The sequence below is a fragment of the Festucalex cinctus genome, chromosome 2 (assembly GCF_051991245.1).
Source record: "Festucalex cinctus isolate MCC-2025b chromosome 2, RoL_Fcin_1.0, whole genome shotgun sequence".
NCBI lineage: Eukaryota > Metazoa > Chordata > Actinopteri > Syngnathiformes > Syngnathidae > Festucalex > Festucalex cinctus.
The window spans coordinates 40102631-40126165 of record NC_135412.1 but is presented as its reverse complement, the minus strand read 5'-3'; the positions used below and the strand labels follow the sequence as shown (position 1 = coordinate 40126165).

General features: G+C 38.9%; 1 protein-coding gene across 2 annotated transcripts in view; it reads right to left on the bottom strand.

Annotated features, from left to right (window-relative positions):
• The window catches only part of tafa5l (TAFA chemokine like family member 5, like), a 60199-nt gene that overhangs the window by 7613 nt on the left and 29051 nt on the right, over nt 1–23535 (bottom strand). The window contains exons 3-4 of one of the 2 annotated variants that reach the window (XM_077515080.1): nt 15336–15463; nt 324–383 (exon numbers count right to left, since the gene is read on the bottom strand). In XM_077515080.1, the coding sequence (XP_077371206.1) occupies nt 360–383; nt 15336–15463 (152 nt within the window). In that variant the 3' untranslated portion in view covers nt 324–359. The remainder of the gene's footprint in view (nt 1–323; nt 384–15335; nt 15464–23535) is intronic. The other variant, XM_077515079.1, reaches the window with a different exon arrangement.

The following is a 23535-nucleotide window of genomic DNA, read 5'->3' as shown; positions in this document are numbered from 1 at the left end:
TGAACACTAAAGTGCCAGACAAGTGATCAGTTATTTACATTCAGTAGATTCTGCGTACGTTTTGGTTTGCTGAAAACATGGTTCAATGATGTGTTGTGATTTTCTATTAGACCCCCCCACCCCCCCACCCCCCAAAAAAAAAGCATACTGACTTTTTTTTTTTGAAATCCCAGAAAATGTTTGCAGTATTTTACATAGGGTGAGTAATTCTATCAATTTTGCAATCAAAATGGTGTATATTGCTTACCATACCATATCATGTCATATAGAAGAAGGTTATTATACACTCCTGTATATCTCCAATGAATAAGTGTAATCCTCACATACTTCCAGGTTGTCTTTTTCCCTCCCGCCGCATCCTACGATGGCTCCTTGGGTAAAGGCTGCAAAAGAAAGTAAGATTGGCATTAGAGGAACATTTTATTGAACCTTCCCTCAACATGCTGTCCTTTGGCGCAGAGCATATGTTCATTTAAAAGCACAGATGGTATGGCTTCCAATTCTATCCAAGGTGAAACAATAGAAGATGAAGGTTACTAAGTATGTATTTCGTTTTACTTGACTTCTTTTGGAGATGTGCACCGAGAACAAGAATTTAATGTCGACATTTATTTTTCCCCTTGACTGGTGGGACAAAGCGGCTTCCTTGTCATCTTAATATTGGTGAATGAGCCACTTTTGTGTAGATAATGACTCGGCTAATCATAATCACGAAGCTAATGATGTGTTTAGCCAATGAGAGGATCCAAAGCGAGGCGAAGTGTTGGAGAGCCCCATTGGCATTCCGCTGCTCCCCTCTTGGCCGTGCCAGGCGTTCAGTTTCACTTGTGTCTGCTGACTTGGTATTCCGCAGCCAGTCCGGCTTGTCGTCCTGTGATCTGTCACTCGGTTCGTCCATCTGCAGGACCGACTCGCTGGGCCTGGCCGGCGCCGGTAACGGAATTCAGCCCTCTGAAGAGCTGTTGATCCATCACACCTCTCTCCGGCATGTCATCTAAATGCTAAGTACTTCCACTGCATCTTTAAATCAAAACAAGGAACAAAATGAGGCCGCCTGAAGGGATAAAAGCCACGACGACCGCAATGGAATCCGCAAAGCAAACCTCTGGCTTGCGATTACATTCAAGGAGCAGCTTTGAGAGGGTTCGACAAGAGGAACAAACATGACGGATCGCAATACCTTGTTAATCCGTCTGATGGGCGAAGATGAAAAGAGAGGATATTGTTATGAAGAGGCCCCATCGAAGGGTGACTTTAGAAGAAAGTAGCATGTTTGAGTTCTTTCAAAGCCACACTGTAGATTTACATCTGAATCAGCATCTAATGGATGAACTCCACAGCTGTTTTTTTTCCCCCTGCTTTGACTTTGTCTTGGTTATGCCATAGAAGAAAACATGACAAAGAGAGAAAATGAAAATGATAGTTTTGAGAATGCAGTGGTGGTAGTCAAGTCATGTCCCTGTTTCAGCTGTTCAGTAAAACATCACTTCATCTAATTTGTACAACTTGTATATTTTGTGTAGTGAACTGGACTGTATCTTAGCAGACGGCATACACCCTGCATTGATAGCTCGTCAAGTGCAGGGCATAGACAAATAACTACGCACACACAATCACATACACACCTATTTTATAGCAAGTGGCTAAATGATTAATTATGGGGATAAATAAGGACCAATCAGTTAATTAAATTGCATTTTTAAATGATCTTCAGTGGGATGGAAAGAATCTCTGTTGAGATTTGAACTCCTGTTTCCATGTCATTGTTGTATTGAGCTCAACAATGATGTCTGCAGGAGTTAAGAATCAACAGTGCAGCAAAGCAGCGCTCTTAATTTCACCTCTTAATTCAAGAAATGATTCATCCATTTTTTTTTCTATGAAACAACGCCGAGTGACACACTTTAAAGTCCAGCATGAGTCACCCCTCCCTCACTATAAGAACATGAGCGACTGAGTGGTTAACCGTTGCAATTATGAAGTGCAGTTAGCTAGCTAGCTGGTTGCTATTCCTACACCCCCAAAATGCATCTTTCCTTAGGATAGTGTGCCTCGTTGTCCGCCATGCACATCATGGAGAGATTAAGTGAGGAGGGAAAAAAAGCGCACGGTGGACCAGGGCTTTGGGCTGGCATCACCGATTTTGAGTATCTTGTTGTCATGATATGAAAAAAGCCCCAGAATGGCGAGTGGTATACTGATCCAGCCACCTGATGCGTTAAATACAAGGGTATACAAACATTTTCCTTCAAAGGCTGCATAGAGAGAAATCAAAGGATGTGAGGACCACTTTGACATTGTCTGACTTTGCTTAAAGCAACCACTTGGAAGAGAGAAAAATATTCAGAGTAAATTTTACACAAAGTATTTTTAATTTGTACGAGAGAATTGGTCTATCCCATGAAAAAAACCTAGCAAAGTGTTTTTCATTCAGAAATTCAGTAAATTTTAGAATGACATTTTTTTAGTACATTTTATTAATTAATTTAAAGAAAAGTTACACAATGGTTGAAGAACGAGCTCACGACCTTCAGCTTGGGCAACAGCCACTCTACCGCCTGAGCTATGCCACTCCTACTGTTTGCTAATATCTAAAAGGAGACCAAAAACATCGTTTTTGGTCTTGGAGAAGGATTCCAATTTCCAGCTGACACGAGCGATATACTACCACAGTAGGAGCAGCATGGCTCATGTAGTAAATTGGCTGTCTCTCAACCTGGAGTTGTGGATTTGTTTATCAACCCTCGAGTGACTTCACTTTACATTACAATTTAGTCAAAATCTCACTGCAAAATTTACTTGGAATTTCAGAGTGAAAAATCTTTACTAGGTTTTTTCATTGGATAGGGAAATTCTCTTGTACACACTAAACTATTATTTACTGTGAATATTTTACTCCCATCCAAGTGTAAATTTTACTCTGTTTAGATTTAAATTTACTGTGCAGCAGAAAGTGGAGGGAAGCATTTTTACTTCTAAAACTCAAATATTTTAATTAAATTTTTCAATTACAAAGAGAAATATTAATACTTGAGTCTTAAATAGTTTATTTGCATATCTAGAGAAGCTCTATGGTGATATGCGTGTTTCGTTAATTGCTATAGCACAGTTGAAGGTTGATCAGCTACATAGAGTGATTGCGTTCGTCTTTAGTGTTTCCACAGTATCTGGACTACCAATGGAGCACCTTGTCTCTTTCCTCAGGTCTCGGTTACCGATCGGAGATCTTCTTGAAGTCGGCCTTGCTGAGGCAGCAAAACAGGGCAGCACGATGAACTGCCTGCTCCCACCAATTAAAAGGGTAACAAGGTGAATGTGGCCTCATGGGATTCGTGCAAGAAACGGGCCTGTGCAACCAGTGCTCTCATCGTCCATGGCTGTAAACAAGACCGGAACGTGGAAAACATTGAACGTGGAAAACATTGATTTCCTGCCGGCATACAGGATGAGGGGGATTCACTCACAAGCACTTTGCTGTGTAATGTAACTAGCATTTCTGGACATCCTCTCGGAGCTGGAGGTGCCCCCGTTTCAACATGACTTGTAAACATGGAGTGCTGTAAATAAATGATAAAGTCTCGCAGTTCAAATGAGGTGCGCTGCCTGAATCTTTGAGAAGGGGCCAGTAAAGATCGGTGTTGAAATATTCAAAGGAAATCAATTAGCTTCTTTCCTTCATCAACATGGCATATTTCAGGATCAAAGTACTGTTTTTAGAAACCTCATTGTGCTTCACAAACAAAGTCAGATATATGTGTTTTTAATCTCAGAGGAGAATCCACTGAAGCAGAGCGACACTTCAAAGAGACCATTTTTGTTCTCAAGTACTTGTGAACACACAAAATGTGACAAACAAATACGCAAACAGTGATTTGCTGCCAAAAAAAAAAAAAAAAAAAAAAAAAAGAAGAAGAGAAGAAAATCTCAAGTAGATGCATGACTATGACGCCGATTTATCCAGGTGCGATAAAACAAATCTAAGGAATCAGTAGTCCGAAGTCAATCAACGTGAGAACCGGTCATCTTCTTTGTTTTCTGGGTTTATTTCTATTAGCTTTTTGCATATACTGTATATTATTTTACAAGGTTTTCAAGCGTGAGAAGACAATAACAAAATGGTAATAATAATACAACTAAAGAACAGAAACGTAATCTCTGAAAAAGGGACAGTATTCATCACAGATCATATCTTGCCAAAAGTTGATAGTTTTGTTATTATCAACATTTAGGAGACATATAATCCACTCCTATCCCCTGCCCCCACAATTTAAATAGCTCATAGGAGTTTATGTCACGTGTCTGTTATATGCTTAAGGAAGAAGAATTACAGCACTCTTTCTTTTCACTTTTCACTAAATACAGCTTTTTCTGAGGTGGCAGTCTTGTCCCATGCAAATGAGTTGAACCAGTTTGTTACCATGACGACCAGGGACAGAGCAAGGGGGTTGTGACCAGGCAAGCAGCTATTTGCGCACCAGCAGCCTACAGTGTGAAGAGTGAGACAGTCATTGCATTATTTGTATTTTCACTCATGGAGGCAGCACTGAGATCCACTTACCTATTAGTGAGCACACATTGCTACACACAAATGCTAACTAGTATCAATACCAGTATCCATCTATCTGTTTTCTATATTGCTTATGTTCCCTAGGGTTCCGGATGAGAAGAGCCTACCCCACCTGACTTTTGGGCAAGAAGTGGGGTGCACAATGGACTGATCACCCAATCACACTTTTAGATTCATATTCACACCTACGGACAATTAGGAGTCTTCAATCAACATAGGGAAGAATTTGGGCCAGAGCCGCGATTTAAACCTCAAAACTCAAAGCTGTGAGGCAGACGTGCTAACCACTCAACTGTCGTGCCGCCCCAATGCCACAAGTAGTGAAAAACATATTGTGAGACAGAAAATAAAAGGTGCACAGTGTTGCTGAGAGCTTTAGCATGTCTCACCCAGTGAAAGGCTTTTCTTTGCCTGAAGTGTTAAAAAGTGTCAGTGTTGAAACGTGGCCTTTGGCTCCAACAATTTCACACCAGATGAAGCTCTGGAGACGAGCTAAGACACAAATGGCAGTTCAAAGGCTGCCCATGACAGAACTTAAAAAAGGGCAGAAGGATAAAGTGTGTTCGATGTGACAACACAAGGGAGCGTGTACAGCCTCTTAGACACTAGAGAGAGAGAGAGACAGAAAAGACCTCCAGAGCACAACACCAAAGAATACATATTGTGTGTATCCAAAAATAAAACAAAAAAAACCTCCTGAATAAATACAGTACCAAAGTACTTAATAATAGCTTAAAAAAACCCATAATTACCTAACATCAAGTGCATCAAAGATGGACTTTTGTCACACAAATGTTCTTACATACAGTACAGTCGCTATCAATCGAGCTTATTTGAATTTATTTTCCACATCACTCCACAGGCTATCTCCCCAAGATGGATGCCCACGCCACCGCATACCCCAGATGAATGTGACAAAACTCAAGAGTGTATTTTTCCTCTCAACTTGATGAATAACACAAGATCTTAATCATGAAACTTGCTCTTCTTGTTATATTCTCTTTACACTTGACATATAGCATAAAACTGAACTCATCGTCACAACGAGAGATGCTAACCAACATGGAAAATGAGGGCCTGCTGTAAATACACTACAGTACTTCAAAATGTGGCCGTTTAAGACAAAGTAAAGCTGCAAATTGTATTAACAGGCTAACCCAGTGCTTCTCAATTATTTTCTGCCGTGCCCCCCCCCCCCGTAAGAAGAAAACATTTCGCACCCCCACCCCCACGCGACTATAAATAGTATCATTTGTCTATAAAATTGTTATAAGCATACCTCTGACTAACACTGTATCCGTATTAACGTATAAGAGAATAAAAAAAGAAAGAAATATGGACCAACTTACAACAAAGAATAGCTTTATTAACTGTAACAGAAAATATTTAAAGTGCATCTGAAATTAAAAAAAAATTAAATCCTTAATTACACTATAATTTTTTTTTTGACTGACCATGTCAAACCATATGATACGGAAAAATAAAATCACAAAAAATCAATAAATAATAATGCATTCAAACTGATCACCAACATTAACTCAGGAGCACAATATTAAAACAAACAAACAAACAAACAAACTTTAACCTTCAAAACAAAAATATAAAATAATTTGTGCTGATTTTTTTTTCTTTGCTGTGTGCAAAGCGCGCATGCTCACTGCAAACAAAACCCCTACACCACCGAGCAAATGCTCCCTGCGCACACTCTGCCAATAATGAGAGCGCCACTGCCCCCTAATGTAGTGGAGGTGCAAATGCACTTTATTCTAGGACGGTAAAAACAAATACAAAAATAAAAAAAATAAAAATAAAATAAAAAAAGCATGTTCCCCGAGGTCAAAGACCCCCTTGACAGAGACTTGTGCCCCCTGGGGGGGCCCGCCCCACTATTTGAGAAGCACTGGGCTAACCTAACAGGAACACGCATAATAATTTTATGTAATTTCTAGGTGGTGTGCCCGAGAGTTACTTGAATAGTTCCGCACAGCAAGGCTCAAGCCAAGGTTTGAGCTCAGCTCATCACAACTGCAAGGCAGATGTTCTAACACACGCTGTCTAATTTGACAAACGTAGCAAACAAAACGTAACAGCAAACAAAAATAAATAAATAATTCAGCAAAACAAAATTTGTTGTGACTTTTCTTGTGATAGAGCTGCACAACCTTTTGGATGTTTGAATTTCGAGGTTCCACTGCATTTTCTACTTGTTTTCAGTATCAAATGCAACATTCATGAATGCTAACTGTCATCACACTACTGATACCAGCCACGCATGGCCAGCAGCAATTATTATCGCTGCCAAGTTGGCTGGCAAAAATAATCGCCTCATGTAGTTTTAGTCCAAGTGCATGAGAAAGACTGACTAACAGAATGTACACCAAATCCCAAGCCAGCAAACACAAAAGCTGAACACACGGCCCTTTGTCTAATTTCTAAGTCACTCTTATTAAAAGCCGGGTTTGGCAGCCAATGCAACACATACAATTAAAAGTAGCATGAGTGAAGTGATTCAAAAACAACCTTTTAAAAAGTAAAAGCAGTGCTTGTATAACTTCATCACATTTGACATCTAATGCATTATAAATGCACCATTGTTGCGCTAAATCAAATAAATTCATCCGCAATCGAGACTGAAATGCAGCAAGGACAGAACGTTGGAGGACACAACAAATACTGCATGGCATTCATATTTAATACCAGAAATCCACTACTTTTCATTGAATTTTAACGATGTAAACATTGCTTTAATGACTTTGAGTACTGATATCCCTCGCCAACACTTTCGGGCTGAATGGAAATAAGACCATTTAAAATACATCAATTTTTCTCTAGGCACATTTTTATTGCATGTAGCCGTCATTACAAGGAGATATGGTTCAAGAGACAACTTTACTCCTGCATTGTATTCAATGAACTGTACTAGTCACGGCCTAATGAGAGTAATTTGACCACAATAGGGCTCATTCATTCGAGAGCCCTTCTTTTTGCAAAAAGTGAAGGAGGCACATCTCACTCAAGTGCACAAAGAATGAAATACATCACATGGAAATGAAAGCAGTGCAAAATCACAATAATGCAACTGCAAAAAGTGGATTGTTCAGAATGTTTTTCCCCCAAAATCACTTCTTCTAACTTAAATGTGAAAATGTGTTTTTACTGTGAAAATATTAGGGGTGTCAGGTGATTAAAAATGTTATTTGTAATTAATCGGACAACTTTAATAATTCAGTTTATCTCAAATTTTATATCTGTTGTAAACTATAATAAAATCTATATTGTTTTTAAGCTTTCACACTCTTAACATAAAAGTGGCAAAAAAAATGTTAAAGTAATAGAAACATGGCTGCATCCTTTAGTCATTGATACAGTAATTTCACAATAATTCATAAAATTAAGTTAAAATTAATGTACTGTACTGTAAAAACGAGTGTGATATTGATTTGTGTTGTAGTCATTTTTCTGCCACTAGATGGCATAATTACATTTGTAAGCCCTGACAGCTCAGTGCTTTTTTCTCTTCATATTAAGAGCTATCTAATCTTTAACATGAAATGAAATTCTGCACATTTTTTAAATTGTAAAACACAACTTGACCCCAGTCTCCACAAATATATGCATTATTACATTTAGTACTGCTAAATTTTGACATGGACGTATCTGCTGCGTTGCAATGGGAATTTCCCCCAGTAGGCTACAGTCTTTCCAAGTAAGGGGTGGTCATTAATCACACATTTACAAAAAATAATGGCGTTAAAGGAACTTTAAGTGAACTCAACATTAACACACTTGATGGACCCTGTGATCAACTGGTGACCAATCCAGTGTGTAGTCTGCATTTGGCTTCTGGGTGGTGTTTCCACTGTGAACGTGTCTTCCTGATCCGTCAAACAAAATCCACCCTTAATCTGATGAAAACTCACTGTAGTGCATTATCAAATGTGTTTAATCACAGAGGAGTGACACATTTAATTGGCTCGCAAAACTTGTGAATCATCCTCCAAGGGAGCACGTCAGCGTTTAAAGGCAAACAGACCCGAGCATGAATAAGAGCAGAGTCATTAGCGGCTCTCACAAATTCACATTGTCCTTCTGAAGGCTGCCTTGTTATTTGATCAGGTTCATGTGGGAATACATTCTATCTGAGTTTGAAGATTCAGCGCTCTATATTCGTAAACAGGAAACAGGTGAGCTTGAGCGTAAAAGCTGGCGATTCTTGATTTTTGTTCAAGTTTCGTGTAGTTGAGCTCAGTACGATGCTGGACTCTAAAGCGTGTTTGCAATAGGCGTTTTTCCACCGCTGGAATTTTGGAGAACTTTTCAGTTTACCTTGGTAAATTTCAGTTCTCACATTTTTCCACCAACAACAATTACCAGGGTAATTAAATTCCAAAGGGGCCATCCAAGTATTATCTCAGCAGCAGCGTCTGGCTGAGCCAGGCAGGAACTTTGAGGGGGCGGGCTGCAATGGCCACGGCTGATTGGTCAAATTTGGGGGCGTTGTTTTTACATCAGCTGGGCTCAATCAAACTCATTTGAATTAATTACAGAGAACTCACTCATAAGACGCTGTGGAAACACAATTCTAAATTCCCTGCTTAAATTTTACAACCAAGAACTCCCTTTACCCAGAACTCAAAGTTCCTGGGCTTGTTGGTGGAAAAACGCCTATCGACACACTTTGGTGGCTGAAAATAGGCTCTATTTAATGCCTGATGGAACCACATCTAACTATTGGCGCAGGTAGTTTATCAGGGTGGAAACACGTCACAGCAGTAATTTGTGATCGTAATGGCCAATGGAGGTCTGCAAGCAGGCCCTTGTAACCGTACATTGTGCACTTTGACTTCCTGCATGGACTCTGGCAAATCACTTTCTGATTTCACCATGTAAAGTACGCAGACCCAATTTTAAATGGAATGGGAGGAGCCAGTGAGATGTGTGCACTGCTCTTCTGAAACATTACACTTCGATCATGTAACGTCCTTCTGCATGAAATATCCATCCATCCATCCATCCATCCATCCATTTTCTTGACCGCTTATTCCTCACAAGGGTTGCGGGGGGTGCTGGCAACCTATCTCAGCTGGCTCTGGACAGTAGGCGGGGGACACCCTGGACTGGTTGCCAGCCAATCTGCATGAAATAATTCTTTGAAATAATTACAGCAGAACAATGCACTTTGACTAATGCATGCCACTGCCCTGCAAACTTTGCGCCACAGAACAGACATAATATCAAATAAAAACAAATGATTCCAGATGTAACTCATTACGATGAGAGTAGTTGTTTGTGAGCGATACTTTCAAATACCTAATCTCGTACGTGAAAAAAAAGTCAGCTGGCACTGACGATTTGTTTACAGTCATATGATATCATGTCAATGTTTGGCCGATGGGCAGTCAATAAGGATGTATTTGCATGAACCTGCAAAAAATTGCTCCTCAGTTTTACTAATTTACTCCTCAAATTAAGTTATTGATTGGCAAAGTTGCGCCTTAAAGAAAAACTTATTTTGAGCAATTCAATACCATTACAGTGATACCTCGGCTGACGAACGCTTAAGCTCACGAACTTTTCGCCTCACAAACATTAAATTCGCGAGCATATAGCCTCTGCTGACGAACTAGTTTTCGGCGGACGAACCAAACCACGCGGTCGAACAGCACCACGGTGGCGGCCACGAGAAGCTGACGCACGCTCACGGCGTCCCAGTTCGTCACCCCGTTTCTTTTAGTGCGGACGCGGTTTGTGTTTGATAGACATTTTGGACCATATTGAGTGTACTTTTGCTATTATGGGACCGAAAAATACCCCACCACAGGCTAGTGTTAAGCCTAATGCTACGTTCTCACCAAAAGCGAGGGACGGCGAGGGACGGCGGCGCGTTTGCATTGTAGTCAATGGAGTTCGCGCCACTAAAAAAAGCGAAAGTGCTATCACGTACCTCAAAAAAGGAGAAAATAGTGCCACGGCAGTTTAGTCCCAGGAAAGGAGTGAAAGTAGTTGGCGGTGTTCACTTTTTGTTGACTCGCTAAAGTGCTCCACTTCCTTGTTCACCAAGGGACACGCCTCCTCCGCTCCGGTGAGCACGAAAGCGTGAATGAGCGGCAACCGTTCCAAAAACACTCTACGCGGTGAAACGCTCGCGAGTGAAGTCAGTCTACCATTGCTACTAGGGGTGCTAAAAAAAATCGATTCGGCGATATATCGCGATACTACATCGCGCGATTCTCGAATCGATTCAATAATCGGCAGAATCGATTTTTTTTTTTTTTTTTTTTTTTTTTTTTTTTTTTTTTTTTAGGATTCCCACCTTGAGCATGGAAGAATGTTATATGAACGGAACATTAAGCCTTAATATTTTATTTTAATGCTGTTCAAACATGAAACAGATTACAACCTCTATAAGACTGAAATTTCAGATAAATAAATAATACATTTTCATATAAATCTTACACTCTACAAGCTTACTGATTAGTATTTTCTAAATTTGAATGAAAAAAATCGCAACAATCGACTTATAAATTCGTATCGGGATTAATCGGTATCGAATCGAATCGTGACCTGTGAATCGTGATACGAATCGAATCGTCAGGTACTAGGCAATTCACACCCCTAATTGCTACCCTCCTTAAGAACTACCATCACAAAGGTAAATAAAACGACTTTATTATACAGTACAGTTTATTTCTTTAATTACAATACAATAGCACATTTATTATACATAAAATAAGGTATATTTTTGTGTAGTTTTAAGGCTTATTTAGTAGAAAATTATGTTTTATAGGGACCTGGGAACGGATTATTCTCATTTTAATGGTTTCTTATGGGAAATAAATGTTCTGAAGAAGAACTTTTCGCCTTACACACACTTTCTGGGAACCAATTATGTTCGTGAGCTGAGGTATCACTGTACTTGATTAATATTGAGACTTCATTCTCATAGCATTTCAATTTCATTAATGTGACTTTTTTTCCCTCTTATTTTTTTTCAATGTGATGCTAATGCTCCTTCTATTACTGTACCTGTGAACTATCTACAATTATGTTCCAATTATCAACTGAATGATGTTTCACAGAATATTTGTTCTGTGTGCTTGTGCATGCCATATTTGAGTGCATTGCCGCGTAAATGAAAAAGGAAATCAGACAGCGAGAATAGTCTATAAAGTGCTTGGTTCTGTATTAATCAAGCTCCACTGTAGATCTTATTTCCCATTCAGCTACTAGCTAGTGCTGACATAACCCATGTCTTATAATTCAAAACCTTGTTTTCCTCAGCCATGCTAATAGAAAAGATGCAGAGAAGCATATCTTTGCATATGTAGCACACACACACACACATACACGCATACAGTATACATACACAAACATGAACCTAAGTATGCTGTCAGAATAGATCAGGACACAAGTGCAAAGCATGCGTGAAATCTGCCGCAGATGCCCGAGGCAGTCGGACAGAGGAGGCAGATGAGCGAGAGACAAGAAGGGAGAGCAAGTGAGAAAGATAAAAGGGAGCGGGAGCAAAGATCAACAGAAACCGGCTGCAGCTTTACGTCTGACGTTGTGTACCTGACCATGATGACAGATGACAAATCTCATGAGGGCAAGAACCGCGCTGATTGGCTTTCATGCGCCTTTGGTAATGGTCTAGTAAAGTATTTCATAAAAGTACAACAAAAACAATTATTTGAACATCACAGACAGATGCATGATTCCTGAGATGATGACGTGGTAGTCTCAGTTCCTGCGTAACCGTGCGCTAGCCTAACACTGCCAATAGCAACAATGGTGGAGCGCTCGTGCTGTAAAAGGCGCTTGAGCATAATACCGCTTTCACAGCAAAATACACTGTCAGCAACAAGTGCAGATGTTCATTATTCGTCATCTGTACAAACCAACTTGCTTCATTAAAGCAAAGCAAATGTGATCAGTTCTTATCTTGAATGCCTTTGCTTGTTTTCAGAAGTAAATGTCAGAGAATAGATATGATCGAAAGCGGGCGTACTTATTCTGAAGGACAGTTCTGGCGGTCTATTGGAGATTATAAATGCAAGGACACCTTTATTGAAAGCTGCAGTGTTAACACTTGACAGTGATATAGAGTAGGGTGACCAGACGTCTCAGTTTAAGGTTTGAGTCTAGTGTCCCGAGTGTTTTGTCCCATGATTATGCCGGCGCCGTCCAGGATCCGCATGTTTTATTTTTATTATTTTTTAAGTCCAATCAAGCCAATTGCTAGCTAGCAGGCAGTTTTCATCATACCGGAACTCAAACTACTTTCTGCTTCTGTGTCTAAGATTCATGGGAAATGTAGTCTAACTAGCCTAATGCTACGCGGGCTGGTCAGACCCAATGCAAGCTGAGATTTTTGGGTGGCCCACTTCTAATGTTACAATGCGGGACCGGCACGAGGTAAAGGACATAGCCAGCTTCCAATAGCTGCCGGGACCAAGAAAAAAAGGTTGGTTAATGGTGAGTGTATTGACTTATTTTTACAAATGTTGTATCAACCATGATATGAATAAAGCATTAGCTAAAATAATAACACAACCAGATTGACTAGCAATTACATTTGTTATAAATAGTTCCTGGTGATAATTTATTGCAGACAGGAAGTCCTCGAGTTGTGTCAGAGTTTCATTCCTATGCTATGGACTATATGCACAATCCACTTCCGCATTCGCCAGATGAGCGCACCCGCCCTTCCGGTTCAGAGAGACTTCAGCGGAACGTACTGTTAAAGTGATGGAAAACTCCAATCCTAAATCCTCAGCCCACTCAAAAACAACAGGGGCCGCTCCTTGCTATAACACTATTTCTATCAGAATTTTAAAACTACTAATTCGATCTCCCAGAATCGTAATTTTGACGGCTTAAGCTCTGGCAATGACGCAATTTCTTAAAATGATTACTACACGGAAATACAAGCCGTTTGAGTAGCAAGGAAAGCTTTTTTTTTTTAATTTTTTTTTTATTATTATTATTTTTTTAAGGTAAATTACGTATTGTAGCTCCTCTACTGGTCCACAAAATATCCTACGTTCCCCCCCTCCAGTCAGACGGTGTATAGGTGAGATGTTGAATCTTCAGATGGAACCTGCCGGCTAACTGTTCATAACATCTAAGATTTTTATTGTTCCATTTCTATTTATTTATTCATTTTTTTTAATGATACGCTATTAGATAAGAATAGTTTATTAGTACATTAACATGATAGAATAGAGAGTAGGGCTAGATCAATTATTGCTCTTCTTCCTACTCCTTTTGAACATGTAATTTATGACATTAATGAATTATTTTCTTTCTTCAAATTTTTATTTTAATGTCAACTTATATTTTGTAATGTGTTAATATGGTCAATAAACCAACCAACCCTCTCTTGTCTGTATCCTCCTCTTCGCCACATCAATATTTTGAATCAGATGTAATGCCTTTCCTTGCTGTTTATTTTTTTCCATGTCAACCCATGGTGACCTGCTGAAACGTGCTTACTATGGAAATCCGACAGCGTTGTCAGCGGTAAAGAATAATGACTCATACATTTTTCATGTTTTTAATACAATAAAATGACAACATGGGAATATACATACAGGCACATGAACAAAGTTTAACTTCCAAAATACAGCTCTGGTTCTACTGTTAACAAACGGCGCCCTTGTGCGATCGAGTAGTTATCCCTGCCGATGTTAACAAGTTAACACAAAGTGTCTCCGGTGGTTAACGTTAGAATAAGAGGGGAGAAAATAAGGCAGAGTTAAACCTGTCTATCTGCGCACACAGCAGTGATTGCTCGATGTACTGTCGTCTCGCCTCTTCTTTGATGCCTTGACAAATGCACACAACCACACTCATAAGAAAAAATAACGAAAATATACTCCAAAACGCTGACAACTGGTGAGGTTCTCTGAAGGAAAACAAATGGCAATCGCCCCTACCGGAAAGGGCGGTGCGCTCATAAATTTTCCCGGAAATACGTCACGGCCATTTGTGCATAGAGTCCATAGCAATGTAACCCGAATTTCGACTTTAGTCGAATTTCCCCATTAAAGTCAATATTTACATCAAAATAATTTGCAGAAAAAAATCTAAAATACATTCAAATAATAAAAAAATAAGTAAGATGCTGTACGACTGTCCGACTGAAGCCACAAGTCTCTGCCGATGTTCGTCTTGACATGACAAAGTATGACTAGCCTGCTAACATAATCTTGAGAGCATGCTACCAATTTTAACGTCAACACAATACGTCTGCGCTATTAATCCGTGTGACAGGAAAGTCAAGTTCAAGTAGATAACAAAGAAAATAGATCATCTATCATAGCCTAAAACCTTATAAGTCAAACTGCATCAGTCATCAAAAGTTGGCTTGGCTCATTTACAATTTAAGCTTGTACAAACTACCGTGAGCAATGTTTGAATTAATGAATTTCCATCACTTATCTTTTTTTAATCTTCTTTAATTCGTTGGGTCTCACTTCTAAGCATCTAACCTTACATAACATATTTTTGACTGACACTTCACACGTTCAAACTACGGTGTAAAAGAACAAGACTAAAATGGTGTGGCATCAGGGAAGAGACCCGTGTGTGATGTGACGGTAAAAAGTCAAATGGTCCTCGAAAGCTCGTGTTTTGTTGTCCTTTTCAAAAGCTTGTCACTCCATCATAAGTGAAACTATCCACTGCCTTGCAACTAACATAAACACCCAAAATCATGTACGTACATGTAGTTCATAAGGCAGTTTTATAGGGTAGCATAAATTACCGTGACAGTCTTGATGCGCCCGCTGCTTCTGGTGCAGGTCCAACCCGAGCGGTTGAAAAGGAGGCTGCAAACTTCACCATCCACACAGGGCGTCATCTCACACCACTGACGACTCCGCACAATTCTCGCTGCAAGAGGAGGGACACGGATTAGGTACTAACTTGCAAAGGGCAACACTTGCAAATCTTTTTTTTTTTTAATCAAGAAATATGACAGCATTTTTATAATTGTGTGAAGATGCTTGGATTATTTGATTACCAAGAACAGTATGAAACAGGTCATGTGTTTGTATATTTAGTTTGTTTTAATCTCACAGTGAAAACTCTGAGGATGGGCACAATCCATGTTGTAATGATGGGATCCTTGTCAAACTCCGATTGGACAGATTGTTTAGAATTTGAAACATTTTGTATTCATTAATTCACTCACGTACAATTGCCACATACTGCTGTGGATTCTCATTGCAAATACAGTGTGTTAAAGATATTTTTAATGTGTGCTGCTACTAAGTACTTTGCTTTTGTAATTAGCAGGACTAACAATGTTTTATTCTATATTTCCTTCTTAGTCAATACTTGAAACTTTACATACCCTAGAGGTATGTAAAGTTATGAGCGTACTGCGTGGTGAGACAAAAACATAAACAACGCTTTATCGTTTATAAAATCCAAAATACTATGGCAATTCTCATGATATTTTCAGATGTTGAAGTTGACATGACTAGAGATGTGCGTGTGAACTTTGGTGACGATTCATAACATTTTTGTGTCAATAAGTGACATTTAACTTTTGTACATTTGCAGTTGTGTTCAAAGTATGGGTATGTAAACATTGAAGCACAACTGTAGAAATACCCTGTAATTATTTTAACATTCTTGATTTGCTAATAAGTTTAGACATGAGTTAATCCTACTCAAATGTCAAATGCAGTCTCATTTAAAAAACAAAATAAATAAAAAAAATAATTGTCACAGGTGTAAAATGAAGTTAATCTTGCTTAATTCCTGTTAACAGTATTTGCTGCTGCTAAGGACAGAAACGATTCTAATTTTATATTTTTGAATAAGAGAATACGAGACTTTAAATGTTGCACTCTTTCATACTATATTCAAACTGAACTAATATATATATATATATATATATATATATATATATATATATATATATATATATATATATATATATATATATATATATATATATATATATATTTAAATAGATATGGAATATCTCAATACATTTACCCACTTTCTACAGTTTGATACTGAGGAACGAAAAATTAAAAGTTTATATTCATGCAATGTTAAAATACATAATAAGCAGCAGGCCATGATTATTATGATGTTTATTTATTCTAATGTGACAAGTGCTGAACCTGAAATTAACGCTGACAAACATTTCCCTTTCACATCATGAAGAGAATAACAGATTAGAAAAAGCAAATGGAAAGCCGACACGTCCAAGCTATCAGTCTGCTGCAGACGTCGAGGGCGCCGTCATCTTGCGAGTGACGCTCTCGTCGCCCCTCCGAGCTGCATCTGCGTGACATTGAATTAGCATCCGCCTGTGGTCCACAACGATAAGAGCTGATTGTTCTTTACACAGCGTAGTAAAAAATAAATAAATAACGCAAAGGTTATCGGCCCTCAACGGACCTGGCCGGGTCCAACCCACTTGCCTCCCCCTTCCCTCCCATAGGCAGCCTTTTGTGGAGCGAGGTAACGTGGTCGGCAAATTGAAAGAAAGGGATGACGATTTGTTGAATGTCAAGGAGAGATGAGGGTGGAATTATGTGGTACAGAGGCTGAGGTGTATCTTACTTTTAAATATGGCGTAGCACATCATCAGGGTAATAAAACCTTCAAGAGATGGGTTATCTCATCAAGCCCAACAAGACTTAAGAGCCTATTTGCACCTCATACCTGCAATCCCGTGCAAAAAAAATGTGACGGTGAGCCCACAGAAACGCCCCAGTGACCTTCCTCCTGAAACACCTCTGTGAATTTTCATTCCAACACGCGTCCGTCAGAGTTCAAATTTATCAGTCAGTTGCACATGTAGTTCGGGGTACATGACTGGGCCAGCAAAACTCAATTTCCAGAGCCGAGAAAATAAAAAAAGGGCTGAGTTGGCAAAGCAACGGGAGTGCTGACTAACCAGTGAGCGCGTCTGACTCCATCTGAGAATGGCGGAGGTCAGATTAAATAAATGTGTCTTCAGGCTGCCGCACTGTGCTGTGACCTTGTTACTGCTTCAATGCAGGGCCATGACTTGATCCAGGCTGTCAAACTGTGAAGCGGTCCAACTAGTCTAATAGTGTTTTAGGAGGTAGACCACTTTAGAGCCAGAACAGTGCCATTCTTTTTTTTTTTTTGTCATTGGAAATAAAATTTGGATTCTCACATGTTCATCTTTATTTTAGTGACAGTGCTTTTCTTCCCTCATTATTTTTTCAGCATTATTTTATTAGGCTAGTAGTGAGGAAATGCAACACTGACTTGTAATAAACCAATGTCATTGTCACAGCTGCCAGCAGAGGTCTATGCTATTAGTGGACGACACTGTTAAAAGTTTTCCCCCGCTTAAACTAAAATAAATGATGTCCAGATATCACATATATATATATATATATATATATATATATATATATATATATATATATATATATATATATATATATATATATATATATATATATATATATATATAAAAAATATTTGACTTCACAGAAACTACATCGAGTGACTTCGTATGACCTGATTATTTCATGTTGATGTAAACAATAATTCTTCACTTGAACCAACCTTAATTTTTTTTGCCTTGATCCAAAATATTTTCTTAACATTTTAGGTACTGAGCCAAATTAATTAATTTAGTTTTAACTGAATTAACATATTCAATTTGACATCCCGCGTTTTATAATGAACCACTGGTTGTCAGTGAGCAGCAGCTGGTACTCAGGGACCATTTGGTGATCTAAACCTCCAATTCCAACCTGTAACGCTGAGTGTCAAGCAGGAAGGCAAACGGGTTCCATTTTTAAAGTCTTTCGGTATGACCAAGGGACCCACAATCTCCCAGTCACAGGGTGGACACTCTACCACTAGTACACTGAGCTGGTTTTGTTTACCTGACAAAAAATAAAATAAATAAATAAATATATATATATGCAATTGGCTGGCAACCAGTCCAGGGTGTACCTCACCTACTGCCCGGAGCCAGCTGAGATAGCTCCAGCACCCCCCGTGACCCTTGTGAGGAATAAGCACATACAAACATGATCTCCCAGGTGGGGAAGCGAACCCACGCCACCTGCATCGGACGTAAGCGACAGTAACCACTCCACCATCCAGAGCCCAGAGTACAATGACGCCATGGTGGTACGGATGTGCTCTCGTTTTCAATGCGCATGCGAAAGTCCATTTGACACTAAATATATTACCCAGAGGGCATGAAGACAAGAAATTTACTGTATTTTCCGCATTATAAGGCGCACCTAAAAGCCTTCCATTTTTTCAAAAGCTGACCATGCGCCTTATAATCCAGTGCGCCTTATATATGGATCAATATTGAGCCGCAGCAGGTCTCGCTGTCAAGACGCTATCGGTGACCCTGCACGATCGGTGACACGCATGCTCAGAAGATCCCGCCATCTTGGATCACTAGCTAATACTAATACTTTACCTCAGAGAAAATAACAAAACAGCTGTTTACTCATTTTGGGAGTGAATGGAGTTGTCAGAAAGCTGGTTTGTAATCTATTAATAAAGTTTGACTGACCTACCTGACTGTTTTGTTGACATTCACTTTAACGCAGCATCATCTAATGGATGCATAACGTAACCCCAGCCTCTACTGTAGCGCCTTATAAATTGATTTTTTTTTTTAAATATGTCATTCATTGAAGGTGCGCCTTATAATGTGGTGTGCCTTATATATGGAAAAAGTTTTAAAATATGTCATTCATTGAAGGTGCGCCTTATAATGCGGTGCGCCTTATAGTGCGGAAAATACGGTAATTGAAAGGAAATCAAGTACTTTATTTTGGGTCCTTTGGATACATTTTTAGTTCCATCGAAATCAAAATTGATGTCTGTCAATGCTAAATAAATAGTTTTCACAATAAAATCAATACATTTGTCCTATTTTGAATGGATATTATTACTTTCAATGAAAAGCTAATTGCAATCCTTTTTACAGTATAGGGCAGTGGTTATCAACCTTTTTTCAGTGATGTACCCCCTGTGAAATATTTTTGCAAGCAACGCAAAGCACTTCTGATTGAAGAGAGAGAAAAAACCCAACAACTTAAAACCGAGTGCTGCGCCATCATTGTCTAATTCATTAAACTTTGGAACTCGATTTGTATTTATGTGGTCTCTTGAACTATTTGGAAACAAAAATATATAACTAAAAATTAAATTAATTATAAATAAAGATTTGTGCACATAAAAAGTATTCTCAACAGTGTCCTCCTTTAGATCATAGTCAAGCTCTGTTCTCAAAAATAAATAATTAACTGAATTTTAAATAAAGTTTTCAAGTGATTGCCAGGTGATTTTAGGTGGTATAATGACAAGTTGGGTCGAATACTGAAATTGAATAGCCAACTGAATATAACATTAATTTGTGAACATACATATTTCTGAAATATTTACACATGCTTTTAAAATATGTTTTAAAATCTCACGCACACCATGGAGTGCCTTCATATCCCCCAGGGGTACACGTACCCCCATTTGAGAACCAATGAGCTAGGCCACATCTCATTGTGTTAGTGCTAGCATCAACTAGCATTGATGCTAGCATCAATCACGCTTCATAGTTGGTTGTTGGGCTTGCGCAACCACACTATGATAATTTAGTACAAGACCGGATATAATTACATGCTGTTTTTGTAGGGTAGCGTGTACATTTATTGATTTAACTCATTTATGTATATATTGTATACATTTGTCTTTTGTCCATTTGTACTTATCATAGTGCTGTACAAGATACGTACACTTGACAACTGTAGCTGAAAGCACAAAAGAAATCAAATCAGAGTAAAAAAAAAAAATCAAACAAACAAACAAACAAAAACTCAAACTCAACTCAAACACCATTCAAAAATAACTGCGTTATCCGAAATAAATTTGTGTGTAGAGTAGAAAATGTGAAAGTCTAGGTAGGAGCAGCACAGTAATTTTGCTTCAAGCACTCGTGGAATTAGCACAAGAGGAAAAAACGATTTCTCAAAACAAGGAGGAAATGTTGAGACTGCACTAAGAGCAAAATAAAACGGAGCATCTGCAAAACGCGTGACCTCTTTGCAAAGTGTGCATAAATGCTTGCAGCCAGAATAAACAGAGTCTCACAGCCGACTCTTATCATGATGACTATCAAGCCACATGCGATAACGGTGCAGGTGGCAATGCAACAGGAAGGCCAGCAGAGAAAAGTAGACAGCTTGGGGAGAAGATTAGAGTTAGATCTTGCGATGTAGTGTGCAGACGTCAACAGAAAAAGCAGGTCACAACAAAGACAAAGAAAGTTGAATGTGGCCCAGACATGAGATCAAAGTGAAAGAGATTCAAACCAATTGAGAGTTGACTTGAGAAAATAGGTACACAATCAATTAAAAAACAGAAAATAAAAGTTTGTCTTTTATCTATACAGAAGAACATATTGTCACCTTCCTAAAGTAATGGCCCAAGTTATTTCATTTCATGTTTCATTTTGTTTCAGAAAACATGAAACCGGAACCACATTATGTTAATTGATCTCATTCCAGAGGTAGAATTGAATGATCTGCATTATGAGATATTTAAGATAAATAAAAGTTAAAATATGGCACAGTCCATTAGTTTAAGAAGGTGACTATATGCCGCAATGTTTTCCTGACAAAATGAAATATGGAACAGCAGTCACACCTCCAAGCTCGTCTAGCCCATTAATCATGATTAAGAAAGTTTGAGCAGGTCAGTATGTAGTCTGTAGCAGTTTGAGATACAAAAGTTGGGGGCAGGGAATATAAAAAATTGCTACATCGTTAAATATGCCAGCCCTTGGAACCTCACTCTAGTCACTTTCCAACATATTGTGCTATAATCATTGCAATGTTTATCATGTTAACGTTGTTGTCCATTTCAAAATACAGGGTATCTAAGACTCTATGTTGGACATTTCAATGTTTTAGGAAGTGTCTAACTCTAAAATGGCACAAATCTCCCCAAAAATACATAAACAGCAGAGAAACTCAGCAAGCTTGACATCCACTTGCGCGCTCTGTTTTGGGGGTCAGTTCGTTCTGTCTCATACAAATGAACCACTTTGCACCCACCTCCTGTTCTACGGGACAGATCGTATTGTTGAAAAGCCAATTGCATTTTGGCTTGTGCATGAGTCAATAAGTGTGAATGCAAACAGGATGGGAGGTGAGACTTAAAGTATTAGCCCAGTTCTCTTTCATTAAGCCACCAGCTGCACACTGTTGTAAATGTCCCGAAGGCTACACTTGCGGAATTAAGCCATGGATTTTACTTTTGTTTCATTACAGCGGACAAAGTTAGAGTTTCAAATCCATGAGGTTTAGTTGGCCATTTTATGACCAAAGCCTTGGAACCACAGAGTTATGCTAGAGGTCATCAGCAAGCATTGTGAAAGCACCTGACTCTGATCAGAGCGAAAGAAGGTCGAATCACCGATCTCTTCCAAGAAGACGACGCAAACGAACGCGCACACTCAATACTCCTCAAGCGATGTGAGGATTTACAGGTGAAACATCTTAAAAGTCTTAAAACTGATGTTTGGAATGTAAGCTTAGCGGTATAAAAGCTTTAGGGAATTGCAAACACACACTGAAGTTTAAACTCCATCTTGTAATCCCCTCACTTTCTTCAATCATGAGCTGGCAGTAGAAATGTTGGATGTCAAATAAGCATAAATGAAGCATGTGCACCTGAGTTGGGGATGGCATGTGAATCAGGTTCAACTTGTAAAGATTCAAATAACCGACCATCAAAAAGCAAGCATATCATTTGGACTTTAACGATTTTGAAAAACAATTCAATTCAATTTATTTAAATTTAAATGTTCTATTTTATTTAGCACAATTTAAAAATAGTGCAAGGAGGGAATGAAGCCGAAATGGCTTAGACAAGATTCCACTCCATATTCAAAGTGTCATATCAAATTTGAACAAAAAAGATTCTAGATAGACAATAAAATCAAACAAAATAAGAGAACAAAATAAATTGAATTAAAGAAAGAAAGAACAGCGAATAAGAGGTGCATACAGTAAAAATGGATTTAAGATGTCATTATCAGGTCCAACTTGTAATGATTCAAAACAACTCAATATTGCGATTGCAATTTAATACTGTACATGACTAGGTAGGCTACTTTTCCCTTGTATTATTTTTTCTTTAACAGATCAAAGCAAGAAAAGACTCTGTACTACAGATTTTAGATACAGGTACATAAATGTTTTGGTATTATAGGTTAGGCTAAGCGAGCCAGATTTAGCTAGCTAGCAGCTATCAAGAACGGCTACCTGGAGTTAGTTGCAGCCACTAAGAAGTGGGGGAAGCTAGTGAAAAAAAAAAAAAAAAAAAAGTTTGTGAGAGCAAAGCAGAAGGTGGTGACAAGCGACGAGCCCGGATCATGGGACTCAGCGACGACCACCTGGAGGCCCCAGTAGGTGGAATGTAAACGGTTGGGTCCGACACTCGATGCAAGCGCCACTACGTTCGCGAAATTGTCATTTGGGCATCCGTAGCAGGAAGATGGCGGAGGAACATTGCAGGCTAGATAGATGAGACTACAGCCATGTAAAGTAATCAGATTGATCAATTTGAATGTAATTGTTTTGCCCGAGTGTCAACTATGCAAAGTCAGTTGGTCAGACAGGCAGTCGTTACCATCCAAGTTGCCCATCCTTTAACTTGGCAAGGTAGATCTAAAAAAAGCAATCACACATTCAACCTAGCTGCTTCTCATTTGTTACAATAATAAATTGATCGACAGGACAGTAAGACCTTCTTTGTCTTTGTTACCAACAGTTCCAAAGACAAAAATACATGTTCCAAAGGATGAATAAACCAGATTAAGTCAGAAGAGTGGTTTGTATGCTTCGAAGGGCAACAGCCCACATCTGGCAATCCGCATTCGAGGCCAATGTAACTGAATATACTTCGGACAAAAAGGTCAAAGATGATAT